This window comes from Sparus aurata, chromosome 22 (genome assembly GCF_900880675.1).
Source record: "Sparus aurata chromosome 22, fSpaAur1.1, whole genome shotgun sequence".
Taxonomy (NCBI): domain Eukaryota; kingdom Metazoa; phylum Chordata; class Actinopteri; order Spariformes; family Sparidae; genus Sparus; species Sparus aurata.
In genome coordinates this window covers 7,172,670-7,194,072 of record NC_044208.1, presented here as the reverse complement: position 1 = coordinate 7,194,072, position 21,403 = coordinate 7,172,670, and the positions used below count along the sequence as shown (strand labels likewise).

The 21,403-nt window shown below is 41.4% G+C and overlaps 1 protein-coding gene across 8 annotated transcripts in view; it reads left to right on the top strand.

Moving 5' to 3' along the window:
* Positions 1-21,403, top strand: part of myo6a (myosin VIa) — a 152,474-nt gene that overhangs the window by 56,732 nt on the left and 74,339 nt on the right. For all 8 annotated transcript variants that reach the window (XM_030404716.1, XM_030404715.1, XM_030404712.1 and 5 more), the window contains exon 12: positions 6,358-6,502. In XM_030404716.1, coding sequence (XP_030260576.1) covers positions 6,358-6,502 — 145 coding nt within the window. The remainder of the gene's footprint in view (positions 1-6,357; positions 6,503-21,403) is intronic.

Sequence of the window (21,403 nt, the reverse complement as noted above, 5' to 3'; positions counted from 1 at the left end):
AAGCCGGAGAAGCCCAGCTGGGCGCCTATTAAATTGACTGGTTTGCACAGCGGGTGGCTTTCATGGTGCGTGTTTTACAGCGAGCGAGGAGTCAGGAGGCAATCATCCAGTTTCTGAGACAGGCTCGGCTTACAGTTTGCAGTTTGGATAGAGGTCTCCTGAGGGGTCGATTTAAGGGAGCTCTTAAAGAATATTTACTTGTATTTGGGGAGGCCAAAGGAGCTTTTCTTAGTCGGAAAAATCCTCTAAAAGTCCGACGAATATAGGCCCGTTTAATTCGGATTACACAGAGCAGAGACTTGGGGAATGACAATCATCCAGCAAATACAGACCTTTATAAATGGCCGCCCTCCAAGAATACAGATCTGATGGCTGGACTCATCAGAAACACTGACCTGTGGCAGAGAATCAATCAGTGGCCAGGAGTGGACGTGATCAGAAAGTGAAGATGGAGATCCAGACAGCTCTCGATGTGGAACCCACAGAGAGACAAACGAGAGGGGGGAGATAAAGAAATATCTACAAATCAGATACCAGAAAGAGAAAGCCTGCAAAGATTTCCCACGACTGCAGAGACTTGTTTAGGGCTCCAGGAGGACTTAAATGACTTGTTTCACACTATCTTATGTTTCTCTTTATTTTCTGCAGTTGATTTAGGGGGCTCAAAGTGTAACCGGTTAGGTAGGGGTTTTGGGATCTTCCTGTTATCTGAAGGTGTTAGGCTATTCAGGTTTTGTCTTGAATATCATGCTTCATGTTTTTATTCAAATGATTAAAGTCCTGAACAGAGACACTTCCTTTAGCACCTGAATATTTTCCTTAAATATGGCATCAAAAAACATTCAATTAAATCATATTGAAATTGATAGACGCAGGAGGACATTGGATGCCATAAGTTTGTATTTGTTGGGATTTACTGCTGGAAGACATTGAATCGCACCCCTCCGGTTGGGTTTAAGTATCTCAGGGTCTTGTTCATGAGTGTTTGGGTAAATGGAGCGTGAGATGGACAGGCGGTTTGTTGCAGCGTCAGTGGGTGCTGCAGGCGTCGGACCTTCATGGTGAAGAGGGATTTGATTAATTTCATTTACCAGTCCTTTAACCTCAAACCCTCACATGATCATGATGCTCTGGGTAGTGACTGAAAAAATGAGATTATGGATACAAGCGGACAAAATGGTTTTCCTGTGTAGGGTGCCTGGGCTCAGCCGCAGAGATAAGGGTGAGGAGCTCGGAGTGGAGCTGCTGCTCTTTTGCATCAAACGAAGGCAGCTGAGGTTGTTTGGACAACTGATCGGGATTCTCCTGAGCGCCTTCCTGTGGAGGTTTTCCAGGCATGACAAACTTGGAGGAGACCCTGAGGCGGACCCTGAACCGGCATCTCATCTGGCCTGGGAATGCATCGGGAAAATGATTGCAGCTGGAGAAGGAACTCTGTACTACCTTGTTCGGATTGCTGCCACCGTGACGCGAGCCCTGATGAGCAGGAGAAAATGAAAATGTGGATGCAGGTTATGAAAACTTAAGCTTTCCTTAAGAAGCTACATGTGGCCTCTTCAACTGGCTACCCACAGGCCACATCTGGCCCTAGAAGCAACCTCCGAGTATGTGTTCTGTTTTTGCAATGAGTGCATTGCTGTATAGAATACAATATTAAGAGGAACCGCACCGAGGATCACCAAACTCCCCAGAGAAATAGAATTATAACTTTGCTGTTTCTTACTGCATTCACTTGTGTTTGTCATCACCAAAATTTAAAGGGATATTCCCGCTCAAATTTAATCCATGGTCTAACACACCATTACACCGAGTAAGACCCCCCCTCGAGAGATCAAGTTTTCCGACTGCTAGCTTATGTAGTTTTTGCAACCTCAGAAAAGACTGCACGATAACAATACACTGCAGTCTATGCCTCCAACCAAGAAACTGCCATCAAAAAGCCACTCATAGCCACAAAGAATGCTCAGAACAGCACCAAACTTCAGCAACAGTACAAATAGGGTCCCAGCACATAGTTCGAGGCATCATGTTAAATGTTTTATTTGAAAGCCAGATTTGTCCTCTGAGTCACATAAAGTACATCACTGTGTATATCAACTAGATCCAACTCCACTTGTAGCACTTGAATCGCTGTTGAGCGAGTGGTCAAACCAAAGTCATCATGAGCTTTTCGTCTGCACAGTCGCATCAAGCAGAAATATTCTAGGTGTGTGCATCGGCTTATAAGCATTCAGCCTCACATACTCTGTTTGGTATGTCTGCAAGCTTCAGGATCTGACAAGAATTTCTACTCTGTGTTCAGTGTGTTTGAGTGAAGCTTTTCTGCACAGCATGTTTACTGATGGGTCTGGCAGGTGTGAACTTTTTTTTTTTTTAAAAAGAATCTAACTTTTGGAAACAAAAAGAACACTCTCTGCCCCCAGAACTTGTCCGGAGGCGTCGTCTGGCTCAGCAGAATATTTTCTGACAGCTCAGTTCTTTTACCGACGTTCTGAACAGATTAATTGGCAGTTTCATCTCTGTACGTGATCTGTGCATTGCAGCATTTTGGACATTATACAAATCTGACCATCCACTCAGCAAAGTCACGGCTGCGGAGGTGAAACTTGGCCTGAATGCGCTCGGCCGAGTTCAGCCCATAAATCATTGGACCTTTGGCGCCTGGAGGAGAGTCTGACAGTCAGAACTCAATTCTGCTCAGGACTCGACTTATTTCAAAATAAACAGGGAAATCTATCAGAAGAGGCTGCAAATAATGAAGCCTAATTAACCAGGAGTTAGGTTTGAGTCCTTGGCTCTGATCTAATATGTACCTTGAGCATTTCCTTCAGGGTCTTCCTCAGTCCAGACATTGATTTAATATTAGCTCACTTAGCTTTCAGGAGTTATTGATTGTTCTCATTGATCAGAGAAGTAGCTCCAGTGCTGTGAAGAGTTGTCACCCACCAGCACATGGGTTTACAGGCTGTTCATATACCTATTGATCCAAAGTTCCCAGATACACTCTGATAGTGTCTGTTAATACATAGTTATCATTACTTACCTTGAGCCACAGTTGGCCCAAATTCAAAATCAATCTAATATAAGTATAAGCTGTTTGTTCTTTTTCTCTTCAAATCTCCAACAATGGAATTCGTCTTCAACTTATACTTTATATCTCATCTCTCAAAAGAAAATGTGTAGATTCTTTTAAAGATTTATATCTTTAATAGGAGCTGAGACAACAAAAAGAGCAGTCAGAAAGTATTCTTATCCTTTCAGTCATATGGAAAATAATCATTAGCTGCAGCCATTATCATGTTAAAAGGGGACCAAGCTTCTGCATCTAAAAAAGTTAATGCAATGCCTAAGTGCTTTAAATGTGCATTCTGTCTATTAGCCAGGAGTGGGCGTCTCCTGTTTTAAAAAAAGACTTCCAATTTTATGTTATCGTATGAGAAAATAACCCAACTCCTCTCTTGATTTATGACCTGGGTAAACAGTTTCCTAATGAGAAAATGAATGAGATTTTCATTTTGTAAATGATCTCATTTAGTAAAATCGACCAAGAATAGGGGATAATTTAAAAAAAAAAAGTCAGACTGTCCAAAAGAACAGAAAAGAACTACATGTATTGCCACAACATCTACATTCATCAACCGCTGATAATAATCGCAACAAATCATTAGTTTGAAAAGTATATGAAATGAAATGTATGAATAAAACTGCAGCAGTTACAGAGGATTTCTTCACCTGGGAAATAGCATGTCACAGTTCTCGGTGTTGGCACCGAAAGGGGAAGCCAGAAAGCGAGACTCTACCAAGTAGACCAATGCCAGTCATTGCGGTCTGCGTCGCTGTGACAGGTGGTTACAGTTCTGGGGAGGTGCATGTCAGGCTATGCTGTAGATTCATTAGAAGCATAAATAAAGCTTAAGACTGTAAAAGGCTGCTTTAGGACGTGACTACCTTGACATTGACAAGTCGCTACAAAGGCATGTTTTTAGTCAGATCCTCCCCAGCTCCAGTCTCATCTACATATGGTCTCTTCTGTGAAAGACCTAAGATGGCGACAGCTGTGATTCCAGACTCAAATCTTTTCAAACGGTTGTCTTGCAAACCAATGAGTGACATCATGTAGGGTTCAGACTTGATTGCAGCCCAAGGACGAGGTTAACAAGATCTTGATTGTACGTTTAATGAGCGTTCACATTTGCGATGTCAAGTCTTATCACCCTTACCTCTCCTCATCAGCTGCCGCAGCCCTCCGGATGACACGTCGACCCTCCGTTAGAAAAACCCTCTTTCCCCTTCTCCGTTTGAACAGAGTTCCCTGTGTGTCAGCTCCTCTCTCTTCCACTCTCAGCCCACCCAGTTTCTTCTGGCCTTTGTTCATTCCTCCCCGGACCTGCACGGTTCACAGCTCGTGGGTGTTACTCTCACTCTCCCCATACGTAATGAGCGCTGTGTATTGCCCTCACCTTCAAGTAGGGCGCACGTAGGCCCGGCTTGTCAGTTTGTCATCATGGAAGTGCACGTTGTTGCAGGAATGCGTGGGATTTTAAAAGATTACTTCATTCATATTTCACACCCACTTAATCCTCCAGCAAGCCGAGGAGACGAGGTCGGCTCCATCGCAGAGCAGAGAGAGACGAGCCGGTGAGGTCAGCCCCTTCATACAGTGACGCACTTGACATATATGTTCATGGTACATGTGTGTTGGAGGAAACTGTGATGAGAATATCGACTCCACCATTAAAGGGCAGGAATTAAAGTCAAAGCCCTCAGTGTGAACTGAACGTCGGATGACATCAGCTCATTTACAGCAAATCCCAGAAGACATTTGAACATAACTCTTTATGAACGCTGATGGTTGATGATCAACATCAATGAATTGTACAGGCTCCACATGGCAGCACTAGCACTGCTGTTTATGTGCATTTATGACTACGTCCCAGAGCTGTGATTGACATGGATGATGGAGTCACTACTTTTGGGACATTTTTGAAAACGTCAGATCTTTCTAGCAAAGATATCATTTGAGTTCCTGAAAGTTATATATGACCTTCACTTGAGGAGCTGACAGATGCTTCAGTCGCGCTGCTTCTACTTTATCTTTGACAAATATGACGTACAGTGTGTACGTGTGGATTCAGCAGTAAACCTTTCCACCCATCTCTCCTTGTCAGGAGTTTAGAAGTTTTGGCTAACTGTAAACTTTCTTATACCTTTAGTTTAAAAAGACAGTTGTGATAGAGTTCACTGTGCAAAATATTTAAAGGAGGATGTTTAAAGTTAGTTTTCTTGCTTCCATTTGATTCCATCACTTTTTAAAGTCGAGCTTTATGGCTTTGACACCTTCAGGTGAAGAATCCTTCTTGGTGTCACTGCATGCTGTCTAGTCTTTGTATTTCTGTGAGGTTGTTTAAGGTTGTTGCTGCTTATGTCTATTATATATTTTTTTTATTTTGACTGCTTTAAGTCTTATTTTGAAGAAACTTTTGCTCTTTTGGAGCACATTGTGACCTCGTTCTGTGAAAGATGCATTACTTAAAGAACCCTACTTCCTTTTTCTTTGTTTGTCACAGAACTATGTAAACTCTTTTTAAAGGGGCTGCATCGATAAAGTCATCATTAGTTATGTTTATTATTACTTACTACACGAGACCAGACATTTTATTACATTTTGGTTGATTTGTAGTTTACTTTGAATAGGTGTTTATTTTGTTTTATTTTATATATATATACATAGTTAATTTCTGTATTTATACACATTGTACGAGCATTGTTGAGAGGTGTCTAAGAACAATAATTTAATTTTCAATTATTGCTTTAATATAATTGTTATGACAAATAGAAAAATGTAACTTGACTTTCCTAGATTACCCAGAAAGCCTCAGCCAGTCAAAGATGTACTGAAACAATGGTTACTAAATCAGTTTCTTGAGAGTTTTTGGGCTTATCTGAGTGTGTAGGCTGAAGTAAACCTCATGGTTATATTGATGTAATGTAGTCAAAACCACCCAGCCCTTCCTTCAGTAGAGATGGATTACAAGCTTCAGGTCACTTCAGTCGAGTGTGAGAATACCGGACCCCACCACTACTATGAAAACGACCTTTTAGAAAGATGGTTAATAAGATATGTAGATACAATCGGATAGTTGTAATGAAATCCATCCAGACTTACAGACAGAATTAGCTTCCAAGGTCTCATTCCATGAAAATTTAAGGAAATATTTGAAATATATGCAGCTCTTTAATCAACTCTTGGATCGCCTGGCCCTTCCTTTAAGTAGAAGGCACCTTGCCTTAACCTCACCTTGCCTCTTCACCCTTTTTTTCCTGAGGATGACTTTTGCCCTCCTCCTTGTCTTCCAGGAGGCTGCACCATCAAGAACCAGTCGAGTCAGACGCTGGAGTACTGTGCCGAGCTGCTGGGCCTGGAGGAGGACGACCTGAGGGTCAGCCTCACCACCAGAGTCATGCTCACGACAGCAGGGGGCGTCAAAGGAACAGTCATCAAGTAAGAGGCCTACACACACACACACACACACATACACACAGGGACACATAGAGATTTTAATAGGAACCACCTCAATTTTTAAGAGAAGGTCAAATTGTAGCTGATAGGAAATGATTTAGCCTTTTTTATTGTGTTGTTTTGTTGGTTGTATGCTGTCACTCAGTTATCCTCCATCTTTCCTACATTTATATCCTGGATTAAATCTTGGACTTGTTCATATTCTTCACATTTTTTAAAGATGTGTATGATACAGGGACCTCGTTCCAATAATGTCAAATAAGCTATAGTAAAAATATATGTCAGCACAGACTTACAAATAAAAAACATACTAAAACACTCTAATGGTGCCAAAGACCAATAAATCACTTTAGTAACTGATTGATATACCTTATAAAAACCTCATATAACAGATCCCTTTGGATCATTTGAGTGTTGTTCAGACCATTTCAGCTTTGCTATTCTATTGGTTGGAAGCAGTTAATTTTGTTGCAACCAATTTTGTATGTAATTTCAACACGATTTGAAGGGAAAACATCAACAAGTAACCACTGTATGTATCATAACATAGAGGCACATGAGGGCATGGATAAACAAGGAAATAATAAAACAGAAAATCATTCCCAAAAACATGATATTTTTACCCTCTCTTCATAAATCCATAACTTATCATTCTAAACTTAGACATAAAGGCATTGCTTTGATAAAAAAAAACCTTATACATATATGTATGTGCAAAATGTAACAATTGTCCACCTCTCAAATTCATACTCCAAACAAATGGGGAGGAGCATATGGTGAGAGTAACTTGCTGCTAACTTTTCCATTAGCTCTTAGCTCAGTTAGCCCTGCAGTTAGTGGTAATAAGAGACAGGGTGGGTCCGTGTTAGCTGGTTGGCATACTAACTTGAGTAATTATCTCTGCAATTCCAAAAAGTGGACATTGCAGGTCTATGCCAACTAGGAAAACTTAATGTTCTGAGAAAGTCTGCGTGACACGATTTGAAAACTACAGAATGGACTGCTAAATGGACCTTGTCAAAGCAACGGTTTGTCCGACACTAGCTGTACTGGACCAGAAACAAAAGGGTTCGAGAAATGCTCTAAAGGAATAATAGATTTTTTAAGTCTCCTGTAAAATATCTCCCGACCCTTGAAACTATAGAGGATCCCCGACCCTCAGGCTGTGTTAATGTGGTCTAACGGCACACAAACACATTGAGTTATTAGCACGCAGCAGTAGAGCAGATGGTTGATGTATTGCCTATCTTGTTATCACCGTCCGGAGAGAGGCTCTCTCCCTCCAGCTGACATCAGAATATACAGAGAAGCTAAGCGAGGCTCAGTGGAGCGGCTGCAGAGCTGGTTAGAGGTCTGACGGAGCTCCAGCTGCTGGTCTTATTGTCCAGTGAAACATAAACAACCAGATCAGGTTCCAGTGTTTTTGCCAAGAGTTATTATGAATAAAGTGGTCCACCATCTGGCCTTTCAGTGAAGCGTCTGGATGCTGAAATGAGTTTGATTTTGAAAAGTTCACAGAGGGCACTGAGTGCTACTGGAAGGTTGCTGCTTACATACATAGTGTGTAGTGTTGGTGTAACAATTTCTGCACCAGTAAATTGATTTCCTACATCTCCCAGAAGGCTTGTTTCATGATGGTCTAAACCCGTCTCACGTATTAATGGGTGAACAACTGCTTGGTGAATTCAGCCTCACAATAACAGGAATAGCCGACATCAAATGATCAAAAAGAAACATCGCTTTGAACACTTGGCCGCCACAGGTGGTTATCACTGTGGTACACATACTGCTTGTAACCCAAGCATCAGAAAGATCATGGGGCCTCTTGCTCTCAACAAGAAGGTCTTAACACTGTTAAGTCTTTTTATGGTGTTGACCAAGAGTATAATTCTGGTGGGAAAATATTGTAACATGTAAAATTTGTTTGTTTTTTTGGCGTTAAGGTGAAGACATTTGGTCGTGCTTTATTTTTTGGTCCATGATTTCTTTATAATTTCGTTGGAATTGCTTTATAATCTGGTGATCATTATAGGGAAAATAGGGACAAACATTAGATGTTGTGCATTAACATGCTTTAAAGCAGCTACAAGGATCTTTTGTTGGTGATTCTGGGTCCTCTGTGGACAAACACAAAACAAGGGTAAGATGAAGTGAACTTTAGAACATCTTCTTTTCTCAGGCTTTGAGACGTCACAATCCATCTTCAGTGCTCCAACATAAAATTCTAGTTTAGTTTACTTTTATAACTTATTAAACCCTGAAAAGTCTGAATCAGACCTCTCTGATTGTCTTGTTTGCTTCTGTAGATCATATAGAGGCATCAGTTTTGAATTTAACTTCTTGGTTTGGCATTTAAAATAATTTTGGTTTGACAGATGAGGGACTACGCGGTGAGGAAATAACCTAAAATGTTGGCATTTTGTTGCTCTTAATGACGGTTCTCAAACTGTCTTGATTCAGCGAGGACTTCCAGTTATGCTGGATGATTTGTGAGTCTTAAGTTTAGTCTCAAGTCAGGCCATTTTCTGGCCGTATTTGTGATGAGCTTTCATTTGGGCAAAACTTTTCTATGTGTACTTCTGGTTGAACATCTTTTTCACTCATTTTCTACATTCCTCACTAGGCTGCCCATTTATTTAATGCAATTTTACGGGACATCACACATTAATCAACATTTCTGTCTATGTGCGACTGTGAGCAGGCTCACTAACTTTTAACTGCAGGCGTTTGCCGAGATGTTTTTGAAACGTAGAGATGCATGCAAATTAAAAACAGAGAAGATAGTGATAAGCTATAATCAAAGAAATGGCAAAAAGAAGAAAAATAACTGTCAAGATGATGTCGACTGTTCTTTCATCAGCAACAAGCACTGAATCACACATCCTACATGCAGACGTTAAATAGCCTGTACAAACTGTTTAATGTCTTTCAGTGACTGCCACATATGTGCAGAACATTTCCAAAAAGGTGGTTTAAACATGTTATGAATCTGCGATACTTCAACTCCAAACTTCTGGAAATGTCTTAATGTGACACCATCTTGTCGTCTAGGGAAATAAGCTGTTTTGAACAGAGCTGCAGGATAGACTTCATACTCTGATTCCAGTGGAAAAGAAAAGCACCGATTCTTTTGCATTATCTCCCTTATTTCTTAGGTTTAGATTTCACTATGAACGTCCATATCACTTCACATTATCCCCGTGATCTTGGCAGTGTTCTGAAATCACACAATGATTACAATCTAAAGCCTAAAATCTAAAAACATTACGATTATTGGGTCACTTTAGCTGTTTTCTCCCCCCTCAGTGCCTCTGAAAACAAGGGAATTCCTATTTACATACTCTGTACTGAAGGTGACCTTTATGGTTTGCTGCAGCTTGAAACGGATCACAAAATATGCTGGTAGAAAATAACCTCCTCTAATATTATTAATGGCTCCCGTTTAGAATACGAGGGTGAATAAAAGCAAGATTTATACAGGCAGGACTAAGTGCGGCGCTGTAAACCTGGTGGTTTGTCTCATGTTGGCTGCTTCATGAATATCAACTGCGTCTAAAGATATGTACATTCAAGATGTGTTTTATGTATGATTTATGTCCTTCATATCTATTCATATAGACCACAGCATTTAGGATGGGATGCCTTTCTCAAAGCAGTTCTCTTTTAAAGAAGCATTATTTCAATCTCACTTGGACATTGGAGGTGTATAAAAACACATTAAGGGCACAATCTGTTTTCTCTAAAGCTTGTGTTCGTACATTGAAATTCTCTCCACTTCCTGATAGCGCCGCATGCTAAACTGTGAGAGGCCTAATTTGCATGCACAGTGCTAAATTAAAAGTGACAGTTAGCATGTTGGCGCACATATGGCACCCTTCTCCTGCTGCAGACGTTGTCACATGTGTTTGTGTGAAGGAGATTGTATTCAGATTTGTATTTATCCACGGTTGGGTTCAGTTCCAGAGGATCCTTTACCTCACATCCTGCTATGTTTTGAGTTTCATGTGTTGAGAGTTCTATTTCAGCTGGTTAACTTGGTTCATCGATGCGTTTAGGTTTGTCAGTAGATTGCATGTTTGCAGCAGTAACAGACCTGCAGTTTTCTGGTCCAGTTTGCATCATTTACAGGCAGATGTGCGCCGTCAGAGTGCTTTGAAGTGAGTGCCTGTCAGATCGTCTAAAGGCTGGTTTATGCTCGCTTTAGATTAGGAAATAGATAGGTCCGTTTTAAACGATATGACCATCGCTTCCCGCATACCTCTCTGTGCTCTTCACTATTGCAATGCAACCACTAGAGGGCTCTGACCAGAGATAAATCAGTTTTGCACAGATCTCCGCTTTTCCTTTGCCACTGTCCACTCTCTTTCCTGCTGCTCTGTAGTAACTGTCTCTGCTCAGGCGAAGTACTGTCATACAGATGTTTCGATCTTCTCACCAACTCGCTTAAGCTCTCCTCGAACAGTTCTGTATTTTGTGAAACTTCTTCCTCTTCTGCTGTGGTCATGTCCGCTTTAACTATTGGCTCCACTGTTACACTGCCCCCCATGACAATTGGAGGCACTGCTATGTTAGTCTGTATCTGGAAGCTTTCAGGAAACCAGCAGAAATGTTAAAGAACTGAACGCAGAGTACGGACAGAAGGCTTCATCTGGATCTGTATCTAACGTGGGCATAAACGAGCCTTAACAGCATCTGAACATCGCTCCACAAAAACATTTCTGATGTTGGAATTAGAGGGAATGCGTAATATATTTCCTCTTACCTGTCATGCTTTTTATACATCTAGATAGTTTTGTTGTGAGATGTAAATTTTGGGAGAGATCAGTTGCAGAGATGTCAACTCACAAGCCTCAAGAGGCTAGTTAACTAAGCTAAGTAAGTTAGCTGATATTAAAGCTCAGCTGAAAATGCCATTAATGTTTACATCCTGCCCTGTCACAAGCACAAGCCTCTATTAATGATGTTTTCTTCCTCTTTATTTGCAGAAGGCAATATGCTCTGCCTTGAAAAGCACTTAATGATGATGTTAACAGGTAGAGCAACACCTAATTAACACCCTTTGTTTTCCTGAAACTGATCAGTTCAAACTCAGACCACCATCGCAGTGTTGATCACTTTAGTCCAAACGTAAATACCTAAAAAATGACTGGTTGAATTGATGGTAATAAAAACATTCATGGTGCCTCGATGATGTTTCCTTCTGTCTTTGGTGACCGTTTGCTCTAATGCCCACATCAGGTTGAAATGTTTGGTTTTTAGTAAAATATCAACAACTACAATATGAATTTCCATCAAAATTTCCTCGAACATTCTTCAGAGAATTCATATTTCCCTGGAATTGATCATAATATTTTTGAAGATACTAACCGAGCATCTGCCAATCTAATCACATTCCTATCTTCCCTCAAACACGATTTGTATGGAGTGCTTATCGGCATGTTGGATATGTTTAACCACTAGTGAGACGGAATGCTTGCGAGACATTACACCTGCTTAACATAATTAGTATTCGGCTTCTTAGAGTTGCCTTCATGATTTAAACATTTTCCACCATTTTGTTGAGTGACTGTAACTGAGGGATCATGAATAAAATGTGAAAGTGAAAAGCGATGACTTCTGTGAATGGATTAAGGCGTGACTTGGTGACAGATAAAGACCTGAACGATCTTGAGGGCAAGAAGCCGAGCTTCTACAACCAGACAGGCAGCCCGGGCCATTCACAGCTTTACCAACTGGCTCCGGCTTAACAAGATAAATGTGAGCCTGTGGAGCGTTACGGAGGAAGAGGAGGAGGAGTTGGGCTGAGTATTATACCATTTTAATGGCTCAGCGCTCGACGCCAAAGGGGAGCTTCAGGTATTAGAAGGCACCTCTGGCTCAAAGCTGGAGTTAACAGATACCTAAACAAACCTTCCCGTCAGACCATGCTGCTCGTTCATGGAGGTTCACTGCAGCTACTGAGTTAATCCTTCAAACGTGGAAGAAGAAGAAGAGACAAAACTGCATACAGGAGCCAGTGATTGGAAAGTTATACAACACTCGTATCCCGGCTGTTAACTGAGTTTAGTTTGTCCCACATGAGCAGGTGAAGTGAGTACATCTCATAAATAATACAAATTACATATGAATGTGTAGCAATCCTTAAAATCTTGTAGTGAAGGACTATCAGCGGTTATGACCTTTTTAAAGGTACAACCGCTGATAATATGACTGATCAAAAACTGAAGTCAGTTCAATTAGGCACACCTGTCCTGTGATCCTCTCTGGCGCCACGTGATTGCATTTTTTTTTTTTTTTAAAGCCAGGTCTAGAAGTTTAAATATTTTTTAGCTTTCTCCATTTGTGCGCCATGCTGTTTTATCAAAAACAGGCTTTTAACAAGGCAGTTTGAAGCAGCCGCTCCTATAGAGACGAGTCTCTGTGATCGGGAACTTATTCTAGTTACATGCTGCCCCCTAATTGTAAGTAACTTTCGACAGGTAGACAATCTTTACACATCCTTTAGTATGTTATGTTCACAAACTTTCCTTGTCTTGTTGGCGATCAAGACCAAAGTATCAGCCTACAGTATACTGAAAATGTTTCAAAGGAAACACTCGAGACAAACAGTCAGATATAGACATGTACAGACAGACAAAGTGACAGCCCCCTCGAGCCAAGTCCCCGTCTGCATTTAGCCTGAACCCAGTCACTCTGAAGCCTGCGATTGTTTAGCTGGCAGCTCGGCCCCTGCGCGCGCACACACACACCATCTGAATGCCAAGCCACTCGCTTCAATTTCAAACCTCCCACGCTAATGTTTATTTCTCCTCTTTTATCTGTGCAGAGAGGAGCTGGCCAGATGAATTAAAAGCTGCTTCCTGTCTTTGTCTGTGTCTCTGAGTGTCAGTCGACGCTGCCCTGCCTGTCAGTTACACTCTCCACAAATGGACATGTGTCTGACAGCTCCCGGCGACACTTTATCCCTCGGCTTTATGCATTTGTTCGGCTTCTTCTCCAAGATTAAATGTTTAACACCTGCACATCACCATCACAATTTGGTGTAATTGCTGAAAACAAACACAACCAATCCAGAGAGGACTGTCAGTCTGTTTCAGCATCCACGATGTAAATAGAAGCCAAGATATAGAAGTTAACAAGTGTTTTTTTTTTTTTTTACCTGAAGGGGGCGCCGTTCTTCTAGAGCAAGCTATGATAAAGCTTTCAGAGTCTATGCTGGCGGCAGATGGTGGAGGCAATGAAAAGCTGATAGGGAAAAATCACTTCCAGCATGTTTATTCTCTCCACTAAAGCCAAAGAGAAAAACCTTTAGACTGAGAAATCAAAAGATCCTCTTTGCACAAGGAGGCGGCAGACTTTCTGGTGACGGCAGATGGTTGGGGGGATGGAAAGAAAGGGTTTCCAACATGTTCATCCCCTTCAGCGAGGAGGAGGACTGACGGGAAGCAGCACAATAAAACTTGTTTGATGGGAAATTCCTTTTTTAATATACAAACAAAAGGTCTGTGCAGTCAGTTGTGCTTGTTGAAGTATAAACACATTCAAATTTCAAATTTGAAGGAATAGTTAGATGGCGATGTAACTTGCTGCCTCCTGAAACTTCTGAACAGATAGAATTTTGATTCTGCAACTGAACGACCAAAATTTGTCTCGAGACTCGATGTTGTTGGATTGATTTGGGTAATTTTGACGACAGCGTGTTTCCAGATTGAGGAGAAGACTATTGAGAGCCCGGTGAGTGATGAGCTCATCCATTCAGCTGCAATAAGGGTTCACGCTGATGTCTGAATAACGGAGACAGCTATCAATCATCTGTCGGACGGGCTTCTTTGAAATGATGTCTGTCGCTGACAAATGATCCTCTTTAAAACACAGTGAGGGAAGTGGAAATCATTGGCTGGCTTTGCTCCGCTAACTCCCTGAGAAATGACGCTATAATCATATACAGCATAAGACTGAGGAAGCGGAATATTAGGAAATACTGACTAAAAAGTTATGCTCCTGTTGGTCCTGTGTGCAGGATTTACTGGGTTTAAGGAGAATCTATTGGCACTAATAGAATATAATGTCCAATGTTTCGTTAGTGTTATCACCTGGAACTAAAAGAGCCTTGTGTTTTTGTTACCTTAGAATAAACCTTTTATATCTGTTCTTAGAGTCTCCCATGTTTCCGAACACTGGCACTAGAGAGGAACTTTTCATGTTTTTCATGTTTGTTGTGGGAACGAGGGGTCTGCAGTTGGTTACAGTCTGCACCCTCAGTGCGAGATATCACTAAATCCTGCACACTGGGCCTTGTATGAAGTATGAAGCTAGATGAGGTTAGCCTAGCTTAGCATAAGCTGACTTGGGAGCAGTCGCACACTTTTTTAAGGTTTGTGCAGAAACATTGTCCACGTGCATTGAAGCCTGAGGGCGCTGTGGCATGAAATGACAAGAGAAACCTTTTGCCTTCTGTTTGGGTTCACCTCCGCATTTTGAACAACTCAAGCTGAATGTGTACGTCAACTTTGGCATGTTTATGACACCTTTTCTCTGCAATACGTACAATACGTATGGCACACATTTCTCCATGGACACAGTGTTTGTTTTTTTACTGCCGTCATAGAAGCGCTCTGATAAACTATATCATCGCTTCACTCATGACACGTCTGTTATGTAAGTAAGAGACTACATAGTTTTTTTTTTGTACCTGAAGTGTAGTGTTTTCCTAAACCTAACCAATATCTGTTATATCCCAATTTGGGTTTAATTTATGTCATTTGCATTATTCTTTTTTGTTTGAAGTATATTTTTTGGGGGCATTTTGGCTTTATTGACAGAGCAGCTGAAGATGTGACAGGAAACGGGATGAGAGAGAGGGAGGGAGTGACACGCAGCAAAGGGCCCCAGGCCGGGACTCAAACCCGGGGCCGCTGCAGCGAGGACAAACCCTCTGTACATGGGACGCCCACTCTACCCACTGAGCTAAACGGCGCCCCTATTCGTTTTTTTTTACTTGAATCGCTTTAATTGGCAGCACATTCACCGTTGAACCTTGTACAGTTAAAGTACCTCAGTTTGCACATAGTGTAGCATGATAGTTAATAGTTCTGGTGGCTAGACTATCACGTCATTGCTGTATGCATTTTTGGACATTATATTCTGTTCATTCTCTGAAATTCTTGTTTACATTTTCTTAGTCATTCAATCGGGAGGGTTGACCACAGAGTCCTTCATGTCAAAAACTGACAGTCAAAGTAGAGGGAGAGCGCCTCTGACCAAGCTGCTGTATTTGGGGAATGAGAATGTGCCGATTTTGTCTGCAATTACCTTTGTCTGCCATTTTGATAGCAATCCTTGTCATTACATTATAGATATCTGAGATTTAACATATATAATGACTCCAGTGAGCAGTCTCTGTGGCTTAAGTTTCTGTAGCCTCCCTCTTGTTTCGTTTCTACATTTACTGACTCATCCCAATATCCAGAACTGACTACAAATGAAAAACAGTATTTCCTGATTGAATTTCTCCCACGCAGACGCCACCAGACCAGCAGCGTCCAGAGCAGCAGATGTTAAAGCTTCTCTAATGTGGATAAAGGTTGAGTCAGTGTTGTGTTAAAGCGAGAAGCAAGTGGTGACACGGTCATATCCGTCCAGTTTTTATTTACAGAAAAACATCATTATGGCTGTGAGAAGAAGAAAGTCGCTAAAATGAGACCAGTAGGTGACTTTAAGGGATGCTGCTGGTTGGACCTCTGCCAGCTGGCTGCATCACCCGAGCTGGTTATTTACTTGTCTGGGTTATGTAAGCGAGAGTGCAGACGGCTCTGTGTGTCGGGCTGAGAAAGGCAGATAGAAGGCGGGAGAGAGCGGTGAATTAAAGAGAGAGAGCGTGGGAGGAAGATCAGATTAAGAGAGAAAATTAAAATATGATATTTGTGTTTTTGTTTCCTTTTAATTTTAAAAAATTAGTTTCTGCTCTATATACAATTGGGTAACAGCTATTGAATTATGTGCCATGACAGTGAAGCAAATTGAAACTCTGCGTGAGAGTGTTTACGTGCAAGTAAACATGTTGTGTGATATAATTGTGTAATCGGATTTCTTGAAGTAACCCAGTTTCTTTGTGTGCTTGTTAACACCCTTATTGAAGGAGAATGGAGGCGGAGGGATTGGAGAGGAGAAAGACTTAATGGGGAAAACAGATGGAGAGGTGTAAGAGAGAGCTGGTTTATGTACTGATCCCCAGATTTGATCATTTGTTCAAATCTTAAATATTTAATGATAATGATAATGGCATTTTCTCTGAGTCTATTCTTGAATTTCAATGTCTTTTTACTCCACAAGTCGGCAGCTATTACAAACTTTATATTCTACTCATCATCACTGATGATAAAACTCCATATGTTCAATGTGGATATTTTACACATTGCTCACCCCTAACCTAACCTACCCTAACATGAAAATGCAAAAAAGAGATAATAACAAAAATACAATGATGAACGGTCCCTGTATGTTCTAGTGAGACCTAAACAGTGGACAGTGGTGCTTGTCTGCCCCAAATGTTAAAATTGGAGAAATGTAGACAAGAATATTGTATGATTGTGTTAAGATATCAAATATCCATCTCCATGAAAAGGCATCTTTGTAACTTTGGAGAAAAGTCATTTGTCTTTGAAGCGATCACAGATGTTGATGGTCCAACTTTGGTCAATCTGAAAAAGCTGGAAATGTCTGCAGTTGTCCTTAAAAATGATCCATCGATGACTTGAACTGTCAGCCGTGTGGCCGCCTTGTTGGATGTAATAACACCACCACGTGCCCCTCCACCTCCTGCTGTGGACATCAGCTAATAAGCATTTAATGTGAACATGATGTGATACGTTTGGTACAAATGTCAAGCTTGAATGTATCTGTGGTTTGCAGAAAGTTGAGAGCTAACATTAGATTCTGGATAATGGGCAAGATAACACAGTCTAATTCAAAGTCCTGGCCAGAGGCTACTAATAAAAATGCTTGTGAAATTAATAGTTATTTCTTACATACCAATTCAATATTATTTCTCTCTTTGGACACTTCTTTTAATTTTGAAACACCTCAAATAGGCCATTCCTGACATCCTAAGATAGTCAACACTATTTAAACCATTTTCAATGTTTGTGTTGTTTTTTTTTGTAAAAGATGGTGCAAAGTCAGTCATTTGTATTGGCTACAACAATGAGTTCTATTACTTATTCTGACTGAATTCACAAAAACATCAGAATGGAAGCAAAAGCAAGCAAGTAATTAGTCTTCTGTCTGCTGCTGGTTTCCATACACTGACTGCCTCGCAAATAAAAATGTGCTCATTATTCAGAAGGCTTCTAAATGAATGGAAAGTGCCTGAACAGTCACGTCAGGTCGTCATGACTCACGCTCAAAGAACATAACTAAGATCTCACAGTTCTGATTAATCCAAACAAACAACCGATGAAGCACTTAAACCTGAGTCGCTTGATTACGAGTCGACGAAGCGTCTCAGCACCACTGGCCCCTTTCAGAACCCTTTCGGGATAAATGAGTCTCTGCTGTGAAGAAGTTAGACGACACTTCAGTCAACAAGGTCATTTAATTTCCTACAAAGTCGCACAGTTTTTATTTCATTAACAGCAGACTAACTTGAACTCTCGCTGTCGGCCCGTGGCAGCGTCCTCGAGCGAAAGTTTAATGACATCTAATAACTAAAACTGGGAGAACCTGCTGCTTCACACAATCCGACTGTTTGACCAATTATAGTCTTCGGTGTCACGGCTCACAGCTGATCCGGCTGATTTCACTCCAGCGTTGACAGTCGGTAGATAAAGTCATACGTGGTCATGAAAGATTGAATGAACACAGCGGCAACGTATCCAGAGCCATTTCTTGAAGCTGACAAGAGAGTGAAATGAGGAGATTAACTCGAAAATGAAGAGGGAGGAGAAAGTGTAACAAAAAGACGGAGTGAGATGACAGGAGGAAAGAGTGAGCATCGGATAACGTGAACGACGAGCGACAGAAAGACGGGAAAAGAGTGACGGGAGTGAGATTATAAAGCCAGACGGGCTGCACGGCACTTAAACTCAGAACAGGGGACGTCTAACGTGAGTGTAATTTCAACACAGCGAGCGACGGAGGGAAAGAACGAGTGGGAGGGCAAGGAGAAAATGGCAGATGCCAATCACGGTGACCCTGCCCGGTGAGGTCGTCAGTTAACAGCTTGTGAGAGTCGACGGGGGTTTAGTCCGTCAACCTGACAGCCCGACGTTCCATTAAACCAACCTGCAGAAACTTCTGGGGCCTACACATCCATCTCAGTTCCACCCAATACTTCTCCAACCTCAATTAATTCTAACGTTAAGCTCGAACTTGTACCATTTCTGAATGACGATCCATCATTGTTAGACTAATTGTGCTCTAAGCCGGCGAGCACGGACCCCTTCCAAGTGTTAGCAAGATGAATCTGAAGGATCTGAGTTAATTAAAGGTATAGACCTCTAACAAGGGGAAAAAAAATCAATCTTCAGTTAAACACATGTGCTCTCTAGCTGTAGTGAAAATGATAGATTCCCAATCAGCCCTCGGATCCATCTGTGCTTCAAAATCTGAAAACTTTGAATTCGTTTGCCCCTTAAAGAACAACTCCCTCGTGCTTTTCTATTTGAAGGAACATTCCACCCAAAAGTTAAAATTAAGTCATTATCTATTCAACCCAATCTCAACCGAAAGTTAGATGAAGTTTCGTAGTCCACAAAACATTTCTGGAGCTTCCCAACAAAACAGCGTTACAACATTCTCTTGAACAACTGGAGTAGCTGGGGACTAAACATGACCAAAAAAGAAAAACAAATCTAAGTCTCCAGGAGTTCTGAGATCCCAAACTGATTTACCCTCAATGTGTGATTGAGCATTTTAACAAACGACTGTGACAGTTACAGTTACTTGTAACTGAGTATTTCTACACAGGGGTCGCGACTTTTACTTGAGCACAAGATCTGAGTACTTCTTCCACCTCTGCAGGCAATGATACAAATCTATTTTTGTAGTTTAATCTACTGCTATGGTCATATTGGATTTATAGCATGTTTGGATCAATGTGATGAATTACCTGCCTTACAGATGGATTAAAGATGCAATATAAATGAACAGGTAACGAAATGAACCAGACATAATAAAAATTGTTTTTCTAGTTACATTAATAATTAATGGACTCAATCACTGTGGATTGGTAACCAGTTCAGGGGAGATGTGGTCTCTCTTCTGTCCTTCCAGCTCCTCCAGTTAGCATGCTCACAGTGTGAAGTCTTCCACTGAAAACGTCTCATGGCTTTTCTTAAAAATGTAACAGTTTCAGCTTTAAAACTTTAATGGAAACCCAGATGCACATGCAAACAGCAATCAGAATCAAGCTAATGCACATCAGAACCACTTAAGCCCCCAGCGTCTGCTGGCAGAAGATGCTGAGTCATGTGGGTAGCTATGCTAACTACTGACTGCGTTTGGTTTAAAACGGTGAAAACCCTAACCCCTAACTCGCTGAGTTATTTAATATGTATAAATTAAGACTTTCTTATTTTCACTGTTTGGTTCATTATATTCACGATGTCCAAAAAGTTGAATCCCGGAGCTCGGTAACAAAACTGAGAACCAAAAGGTGCTCCAGCAGCCGGACAAAGTAACGGCCACAGCACGGACCTTTAACACCTGACCACGTTTCAACACTCCCACGGCTCCTCACCTTCACCTCTGCCCTCTCTCCACCACCTGCCATGTTTAATTCATGCCGCCGGCTCCTCGGAGCTGCGGCGCCACAACGAGGGGTTTTAATACTGCGGTGAGGCCCTCTCATTTAAAAACCAAGAGGTCTAAATGCCAGGGCAGCATAATGTCAGAACACTAATCGTACAAGTAGTCTAATATATATTCCCCATGAGCCTCTGCAGCGTGGATGTTTTTCTCTCTCTCTGTGTAATCACTGGTGTCGCTTTCTGTACAAACTTTGTGAAGATGTTTTAAAAATGTGCTTTTCAACCATCAGAGGGATGTTCTCATATATAATTAAGAGATTTGTGTCCAAACATTTTAATTGTGTTCTAATGTATCTCATCACAGGGCGCTGAGACACATCTCATTCACTCAGACATTTACGGGTCGTTTAATGGTTGAGAGTGGACAAGAACGTCCGCTGTCAGCGTCAGCTGTCATGTGATGATGATTTGGCCTCGAGGCGCAACACCCAGTAATTCAGGGTTTCTTGTGTAGCCAGCAGGTATCTTGCTAACAGACATCCAGACATTTGTTTTATGCGTGCGGATACATTTTAATAAGCTCAGAAAAAACTAAATCATCAGGAGACAGCAGCAGATGGGCTCTGACACTGCATTTTGGCCGATGTGTTCCATCTCTTTTTTGCTCTCCCCAAGGACTGTTTGCCTGTCATACTTGCCTGCCTGGGGATGTCCAAATTACGGAACTAAACCAAGTATGGTACAGACATTTTCATGTTCACATAATCTAAAATTTTACTTTTAATAATCATAAAACAACGCAGCGTAAACTTGTGTAAATCTCTGGCATAAACTCGCATTTCAGCCCAGCTTCCAGGATATAATGCTAGCAGGTACCATTTCTGCAAACAAGTTGCTCACTTTCAAATCAGGAGGTGGAGGGTAAGGTGGCGTTATTACAGCCAACAAAGCTGTCAAACGAGTCACACCGCTGGATATTTTAAAGGACATCTGGAGACGTTTCCAGATTTTTGTTGTGGCATCAAAACCGGCTCTTTTTCACAGGAAGTGTTTTTTGCGCCTTAACCTAACCAAAGCATAAACAGTGTTGTGACGAGAGAGAAATAGAAAATTCAGCCTAAACAAAGGCTGAAAA